Genomic DNA, 9,315 nt, shown 5'->3' with positions numbered 1-9,315 from the left:
TATTGTTGTAAATTATTCTTCATTTTTTTGTGATATTCCATGATTGTTCTCACTTTTAAAGGTACTCGGTTTTCTTTGTTTGTTTTTTTTTCGACTCAATTTGAATTGTCTACAATTTTTAAAAACGATTTTATCGGTACCTAAAAAAATTAAAAGTTTGAAAAAATTCTGAAAAATTTTGCGTCAGACATAAAAAATTTTCAAGCCTGGACTTCAGACTATCGTTTAATCCCTTTAACGAGGATCTTCTCGCCGCGGCCAATCACGTCCTCTCCAACTTGTAACGATTAATTAAGATCGCAGCTTAGCCAGCCGAGAAGCAGCAGGCTCGTCCAGTGGCCCATTAGTTGGATTTATCTATAATAGACGTATTCCTCCCTCTTCTTTTCAATTTCTCTATCCTTCTCCCCCCCTCTTTGTCCAGCTATTTTTATTTTAGTTTCTTTTCTTTTCATTTCACTTGACAAACAACCGGAATATCACAGGCTACGCAGTGCGTAAAAATAATTGGAGCATCGATTAATCGAGTCCGAAAAAATAATCGAACACGACACGACGATTGATTTGGTAAAAATTAATCCATCAGTCGATTATTTTCTACTTTTTTTTTTTTGAAAACGCGCGTATGGAATGAAAATTTTTTAAATTTCGTTGCGTAGACTTGATGGTAGAAGAGTTTTTGGATTATTTATAGTTTTGTTAAAGAATGCTTTTCAATTTCAGGTGAAAATATTCATTTATCTTTCACTTGTTATACACATTTAATGGGTATCTTAGTAAGTTGGACAATGATAATAAGTGATACTGTAATCACATAAATTTATATCGTATTGCGTAGTTCGTGGGAATGAAAAACAAAATCAGATTGTTGAGAAAAATAATATCGAGTCGTGGTCGATTATAATTTTTAAATAAAATTCGATTTAATCGAGAATCGCTTATTTTTGGTTAATTTTACGGCGTTACGTGCAATGAATATCGTTTCAATAACAAAAGTTTTTGCGTAAAAGTGAAAATTTTTTTTTAACAATTATGTAATAATGAAAAAACAAGTTTCGTCCAAACTGGTATAAATATTCGTCAATGTTAGTAAATTTTCTGCGGAAGCATGATTGCCACATCGATTTGTTCGTACGGTTTGCTTGTTATACATATTTTCTTTCCTTTTTTTTTTTTTTTTTTTTTTTCTTTCACCTAACCGCAACATTACTTAATAATTATACATCGTAATAGTCGAAGGAAAATGTATGTACGAGTGACTTTGGACAAAAAGAACAACGACACATGAAATAGCACCAGATTTTCCAGCTGAAAAATTAATTTTCATCGCGGAACATATTTTTTGGTTACGGTTAGTAGAAAAAAAATAAAAAAAAAAAATTTTTTCATAAATCGAAAACAGTTGGAGAGTCGTGCACAAGAATTTTCTTACTTAAAAAATTGTTTTGTTGCGTTTCGTTTTTGTTTCTTGGATCGGAGTTTCCGAAACGTTTTTTTTTTTCCCTTCCATTTTTTCTTGTTTTTTTCTATGAAAGGTCGTAACATTTGAAGAAAAAAAAAAAACTCTTGTCGTTTATAGAGTCGAGTAAAGGTCCTCAGGTGGTTGGATGGTTGTTTTTAAGGACCGCATGTCACACCCTGTATAATATAAAGAATGATATTTATATAACACGTGACTTTTATGATCCTAGCCCATAACCTCGGACCCTCGTAAATTAATTCATCCCATTGCGGCATTTAAGCAATCCGATTCACGGTAGCATTTTATGCATAGATACGTATATGTATAAATGTAGGTTTGTCCTATAATAATGTATGCTTACAGACACACACAAACACTAACACACAGAGACACGTCTATGGATTTGTCTAAAAATAACTGTTCCATGGTGTCTGTGATGTATAATCTCATACACTTGAATATGATTATTACAATCAAAGTTTCGGTTAAATTTCTTACATTAATTTGTCGTTTCTTAAATTCCTCACTGCTTCTCGTTTTTCATGTAACGCAAAATGTGTAATACGTGGTACTATTGTTGACTTCTTGATATTATACATACGTACAAATATATATATATAATAGAGTTTTGGAATAAATATTTTTGAATTTTAATATATTTACTTTGTGAATTTACAGTGAAAAGTATTATCGTCTACTTCAACGATTTGAGTTGTAAAATTTTTTTAGTCTATTCAGTTGAAGTGATATGTTAAAATAAGATTTGATTATTGAAAAAAGAAAAATCGGCAATTCTTTGGATCTTTGAGAAATCGACCAGATTGAAGTTAGCAACGTCAATGTCACGAACTGTCAAGTCTAACATTGTTGTTTTTAAAATTTGGATTTTAATTTCCAAAAGCTGAATACACTTTGCTTTTTGAAAATAGATTCCTCAAATCATTTTTACTAAAAATGAATCTTTACATCAACGTTGCGAACTTCTCTCTCTTGTATATCGTAGAATTGCTGTTTTAAAACAACGATCGATCTTTGCTTTTATTTGCACATAATTCACCCGTTGACTCAAAGTGATTTGGAGAAATCTACGAAAGGTTCTCTAAATCCGTCGAGATTATATTCAAAGTACAAGAATCTTGAGATGCAGGCCTTAAATCCGCAAGGTACATGATTTATCTTCAGTAAGATTTTCTCGTGAGTTAGATGCGACATCTGGCGGTGGTTTAACAATACAATTTCATACTTTCTCGTACAAATATTTGTTATCTGATAGAAAATAATGTCTAAGCATAGACAATCTCCTACGATATTCTACAACAAAATAAAAAAAAAAAAATTTCATCTTTATAGAGTTGTAAATATCCTCAAGACTTGCGAGATCATTACAACTATAATTGAAGCGAGACTGATCTGCGACAGATCTGCGAAGAGAGAACAAAAAACACCGACTCTCTATATTCAATTCGCGTCGCAGAATATTCGTGGGGATCATTTTTACCGGCAGAGCGGGCATGAATTAGATAGAACACGAAGAGACAGATCTGGAAGGAAAAAGAAAAAAACACCGACTCTCTATATTCAATTCGCGTCGCAGAATATTCGTGGTGATCATTTTTACCGGCAGAGCGGGCACGAATTAGATAGAACACGAAGAGACAGATCTGGAAGGAAAAAGAAAAAAAACACCGACTCTCTATATTCAATTCGCGTCGCAGAATATTCGTGGGGATCATTTTTACCGGCAGAGCGGGCACGAATTAGGTAAAACACGAAGGGAAAACAAAAAAACACCGACTCTCTTTATTCTATTCGCGTCGCAGAATATTCGTGGGGATCATTTTTACCGGCAGAGCGGGCACGAATTAGATAGAACACGAAGAGACAGATCTGGAAGGAAAAACAAAAAAACACCGACTCTCTATATTCTAATCGCGTCGCAGAATATTCGTGGGGATCATTCTTACCGGCAGAGCGGGCACGAATTAGGTAAAAGACGAAGAGCGGCGCGACTCTCCGCGGGTAGTTCGGCGCTGCGCCGCATCCACCGACAACCCAAGATCCATCCGACAATCCATCCCATCCATCCCACCCATGGAACACGCAAGACGGTGGTGCAGAGCTTGGCTCGCGATTAGAGCCGTGCCCTAGCCGAGCAGAGAGGGCAGAGTAGCAGCAGTTAGACGTGAATCGTTGTTCGCATCGGGGGGATCAGGCAGCAGCAGAGCCACAAGCCGCGCGTACCCGGCACGTTCACAATCAGTCCGGTTTCGTCGCGGGCCACGGCAACACCGTAACAGAGAAAGACACCAGCGCCGCTCGCTTCAAATTCGAAACACGCGGTTCCTGGCTTCCGAGTTCCGCCGATTAAAGAGCGCGACGTGTGTAATTTCACCTGACTCGGAATTAGCGATATAATAGAAATACCTCCTTCTTTTTTTTCTTTTTTTTTTTTTTTGTCATCTTCGTAAAGTATCCACATAAATTATATATAAAAAAAAAAAAAAACAAACAAACACACACACACAGACGCACACTGACAAAAGAATATATTTATATTTCATCACTGCACTAGTATTTCCGACTTCTTACTCAGTTTCTTCAGTTTTCATCGTTCTTTTTTTTTTTTTTTTTTTTTTTTTTATCCTTCTATTCTCGTTTTTGCAAAAAAATAATTTTACACGCCCACGCACACATCTAGTAATAGATATTTCCGCGCTTCTATCTTGGCTTATTTACCCAAGAGCCTGAAATTTGCAAAAACGATAAAAAAAAAAAAATCAACTAAAATAAATAAATAAAACCCCGCTTGTACACGGGATCTGGACAACGTTTCACCGTAAATTTAATTCGCAGATCTCCGCAGGCACACGCCGGATCTGATATGTTTTACGTATAAAACGTAATGTAAACTAGTTCACGTATACATTTATAGATATATATATATATATATATATATGAGTGTGCGTTTGTATATACACGTAAACCCTTACAAAAATTATATACATAATTACCATACGTGTAGAAACGTTTGAATGCATACAGCCCGGCGACGATCAATTTTTATTACCTTTGTTTAATTATACACAACTGTACCGCAGGTAAATAAACAATCACACAAATACGCGGTGTTTTTGTGCGCGTGTGCGTGTGGTGCGTGTATTCGTTGTGACGTTGTGGATCGGTACGATGTATGTTACAGGTGTCGTCTAACTCGCGTACACGTGTGTTGATTTTATTGTCGTTTTTCAATCTCAATTTTTGTCTGATTTTTTTTTTTATGTTTGTCCAATTATTTTTCATTCCACTCGAAATAAAAAGTAGAAGATAATAAAAATTGTAGAAAAAAAAAGAAAATCGGTTCTTTCAACTCACGCGTTTATTGTATACGTATATAACCACTTCCTATATATAATACACGGAGGACGAAACACGCGGCTTACGATCTGACGTAAGAATGTCTTCAGGATGAAAATATCCCCGGATTATGGTGAGCGGTTTTCGTTTTATGGTTTCATTTTAATTTCTCTCTCTCTCTCTCTCTCTCCCTCTCCCTCTCTCTGTCCCGTCTATTCCTGCTAGAATTCATACAGTAGAAGATAACTTTTCACTCGAGAAAAAACCAAGCTAGAAAAAAAAAACGTGACGTTTCTTTTTTTTCTATCATTCATTTACAATCTTTTTTTTTTTCCCCCACTCACCGCTGTCGCAATTTCGTTCGATTTTGCCGATTTTGCCAAATTACTTGCGAAGAACAAACGAAGTCGTTATTACAATACGACCGGTGTTTGTAACGTTGGGAAATTGTTAAGGGAAAGAAAGAAGAGACAAAAGGGAGTAGGAGAAGTAGGGAGGTGGAGAGGAAAAAATAAAAAAAATAAAATGAAAATAAAAACAGTCATAGCCGAAGAATTTCACTCTGTTAATTTAAATGACGCGAGAGTATAAATTGGCCGGCATGCATACGATTATTACAGTTCTAACTAGTACTACCGGTTTCAAGTACAATACAAGTATACGACAAACTATATTATGTGCCGTAGTCGGCTAGTCTAGGTCCTATTCACGCTTTGTGAAATGAGAAAAAAAAAAAATAAAAAAAAAAGTATAAAAATAATATATATATTACATATATGTATATGTGAATTTATTGACACTTTAATTTTTTCATATCTGAATATTGTACGAGGTCAAGCTTAAGATTGCAGATGATATTCTCAATCTTTGATAATATGTGTAATATTTATTGTATGTGAAAAAAGTAAATAAATAATAACAATTTCCGGTGGAAAAAAGATTGTCCGGAATATTGACGAGATAAAAATTATGAATTTAATAGTTCAATATCTTGATGAAAATTTGACGACAAGTTTTATGATACTTTAACGATTTGTTGCAGAAACATGTAAAATAACATTAACAATCAGGTTATTGCGGTGAATGTAAAAAATGACTTCGAATTCGACAGTGCGAGAAATTTTTATAGAGGAAATTCTGTGAAAATTAATTACGACAATTTTAATTGAAATATTATTTTATTAGAATTGAAAACTGGAATGTAATATTTACTCGAAAGCTGCTTTCTTACATGTTTTTCTTTTTTCGCTTAAACGTACAACAGTTCTAAAATTTTGCAAGCAATGTTTATATATAAATGTGATTATTTCGTAATTCCTCCAATTTGGATATTAATTCCAGATGGATTTATTTTCTTTACATCGCTTTGCGGACACTTTTTAGAAAACGTGACGTGAATAAGATTAAAGTTTAAAATTTTTTCTCAAGGTGTAAGATTTCAGTTTAGTTGTCGTGCCTCGCGTACTTCTTTCGAACACAATTTTTACCTTCCACACTTAACACGGTGTATTAAATTTTCTCTCTTTTCCGTTTGTTTTACACAGGAGGAAACAACAGCGATGATGACGATGATAAGCGATCGCTCGAAGATTCGCACGATGCTATTCGCGCATATTGGGTGAGTTGGGTCAAGGTTCATAAACATTTACGATCCGAAACATTTCGCAGTAACGAAAATGAATGAACAAAAAAAAAAAAATAAAAAAAAAAAAACTACCACAATCGTTAAACAAATTTACGAGTTCCAAGTCACAGTGACGTAAACGCAACGCGGAGCATTTGAACAAATTTTCACCATTTTACGACTTGGGAATGGTGGGAAAGATTATGCGTTAAGCCCTATAAATATCGCGTATTAATTAACAAAACATGCTTATTTCGCAATCGCAAGACAAACCCTTCGAAATGATAATTAATTCCTAAGTTGCGAAACGACTCGTCGCTTCTTTTAACGTTCTATTTTTTTTTCCCCCATCGCGATAACGCTGCGAACTTCAACCTCGTCAAATTTAGACGTGAATCAATCAACGCAATCAATGAAATTTACAACGAATTAACGTTTGTTCCGCAATGAAAAATTAAACAAATTAAAATTGACGGTGCGTTCGAAAAATTGTGAACTAAATTTCTTCAGTTTTGTACGAAAATTGCAGTGTTTTTTTTTTTTTTTTTTTTTTCTCACAAGCGAAGTTGAAAGACTTTGAGATTAATTTATCGTTATTTACGCAACGATTTATTCAATTTTCTTCATAGTTGTTGCAATTTTAAAAGACACAAATAGCGTAATATGAATAAACGTGGAAAAGTTGGGGAATTTTGCGATCCAAAATTAGTGGCAACCCTGGCAATCATTATATTGCATAATATATCCTGCAGGTAACTAATCGTACGTATTTGTTTATCTTTGTAACAGTTAATCTTTACGGTACAGATCGTATAATATAATTGAATTGTATAACCGCGGGGATAAATTTGGCTTGTGTTGAGCCTTAATTCATTGATCGTTGAAGTCGTTGAATAAACCTTCTCGGATTCTTTATGCGAAATAATATTATCATTCGCAAGTATAATTTACATTTTACGTGGGTAGATCAGACGTTGAAATTCTAATACATTGTGCGAATGTGTTTTTTTTTTTTCTTTTCTTTCTCTTCTTTTTTAAGTTCAGTTGTTTACTTTTCACCGAGAGTTGGAGGAATATCCGGTACAGACATTGAAATGCGACTAATTTAGGTTTAATTGTTGTGTGGAGAAAGTTGTTTCATCGAGTTAGAAATGATCCCGAGAAGCTTGGGGATGAAAAATTATTATTATTCAGTTGCTTAATCCGATTGCGAAAGGGAGAGCATCGTTGATTCGATGTCATAAAATTACATGGCGTCAATCCCGTAACGTAATAGTTGAGTTCAATTGATAAGTCGGCTTCAATTATCGGACCGAAAGCAATATTCATTGTCGAACATTGTATGCAGTTGGAGAAATTATAAAATTTGGTTTTAAATTTTAAACCGTGAGACTGAAGTTGATTGATGTTAATTTTGATTACAAAAATTCTTTTCCTAGCATGTTGAAACAAATTTTTAACATACAATTCGATTGAAAAGGGTTTTTCAGTTGTTGACAATAGCTTGGGGAACTTTTTTTTCATAGCTTAGGAAAAATTCTTCGTCTTATGAAAATTCATGCAGAGACCGTTACATGAGTTTTAAATTAATCCTCGTGCAGTGTATGTTTTAAATTTTTCTAATGTCAAGGAAACACGTTCGTCGTTATATCTTTGTTTCCATATAGAAAATTACGTTGCGATTTTTTATTTTATGTTGAATTTTTTTCTTTTTATTCTCTTATCGCAACCCAACGGGCAAATCACTCGCGATGAAATCTGGTGTGCATCTTTCCGCGAATCTTACGAAGTCTGTATAAATTTTCGAAATCTTGTGCAATTTTTGTAATCTTGAAAATCTTTCGGAATTTTCTGAAATCCGCTGAAATCTCTCGAAATCTCTTGAAATCGACCGAACTCCTCTGAAAATATTTTGAAATCTCTCGAAATCTCTGAAATATTTATAAATTCTTAGAATCCTTGAAATCTTCTGAAATCCATTGAAATCATTTTTAATCTTTCGAAATTTTGAGAAATCATCTGAAACCTTATTTCAGTTGAAATCTTTTGAAATCCTTTGAAGGCTTCTGAAAGCTTTTGAAATATTGTGAAATCATTTGAATAATCGTCTCTTGTAAAATTTTCAAATCACGTGAAATCTTTAGAAATTTTTTGTAATCTGTTAAAATCCTTTGAAGTCATTCGAAATCTCTCGAAAACTTTGAAATCCTTAGCAATTCCTTGAAACCATTTTCAATCTGTTGAAACCTTTGGAAATCGTCTGGGTCTCTTGAAATCTTATGAAATCCTTTGAATTCCTTTGTAATTTTTGAAATCTTTTGAAATCTTTTGAAATCCTTTGAAGGCTTCTGAAAGCTTTTGAAATATTGTGAAATCATTTGAATAATCGTCGCTTGTAAAATTTTGAAATTACCTGAAATGTTTAGAAATTTTTTGTAATCTGTTAAAATCCTTTAAAGTCATTCGAAATCTCTCGAAAACTTTGAAATCCTTAGCAATTCTTTGAAATCTTATGAAATCCTTTGAATTGCTTTGTAATTTTTGAAATCTATTGAAATCTCTTGAAATCACCACAATCGTTAGAAATCTCTTGAAATCACTTGGACTCCGTGTTGAAATATTTAGCAATCGTATAAAATCATCTGAAACGTTTATTTTTATTTGGAATCTTTTGAAATCCTTTGAAATTTTCTGAAATCATTTCAAGTGTCATCTCTCGTAAAATTTTGAAGTCATATGAAATCTTTTGAAATTTTTTTGTAATGTATCAAAATCCTTTGAAATCGGGTGTCGGGTACATCGAAACGATGATTAATGCGATTAACCGGTCGTTGCGAGCAGTTTTATTCCTTCTGTCACATTATTCCCTTCGCCT

The 9,315-nt window shown here is 33.7% G+C and overlaps 1 protein-coding gene across 5 annotated transcripts in view; it reads left to right on the top strand.

Moving 5' to 3' along the window:
* Positions 1 to 3,630: 3,630 nt before the first annotated feature.
* The window catches only part of LOC124308439 (thrombospondin type-1 domain-containing protein 4-like), a 68,762-nt gene continuing 63,077 nt past the window's right edge, over positions 3,631 to 9,315 (top strand). Inside the window, exons 1-4 of one of the 5 annotated variants that reach the window (XM_046771156.1) lie at positions 3,631 to 3,840; positions 4,316 to 4,361; positions 4,927 to 4,949; positions 6,361 to 6,434. In XM_046771156.1, the coding sequence (XP_046627112.1) occupies positions 4,947 to 4,949; positions 6,361 to 6,434 (77 nt within the window). In that variant the 5' untranslated portion in view covers positions 3,631 to 3,840; positions 4,316 to 4,361; positions 4,927 to 4,946. Of the gene's footprint in view, positions 3,841 to 4,102; positions 4,950 to 6,360; positions 6,435 to 9,315 lie in introns of those variants that run through there. The other 4 variants (XM_046771157.1, XM_046771155.1, XM_046771154.1 and 1 more) reach the window with 4 other exon arrangements.

The sequence above is a fragment of the Neodiprion virginianus genome, chromosome 7, assembly GCF_021901495.1.
Source record: "Neodiprion virginianus isolate iyNeoVirg1 chromosome 7, iyNeoVirg1.1, whole genome shotgun sequence".
Lineage (NCBI taxonomy): Eukaryota > Metazoa > Arthropoda > Insecta > Hymenoptera > Diprionidae > Neodiprion > Neodiprion virginianus.
The sequence above is the reverse complement of the archived record's forward strand: the minus strand, read 5'-3'. Positions and strand labels throughout refer to the sequence as shown.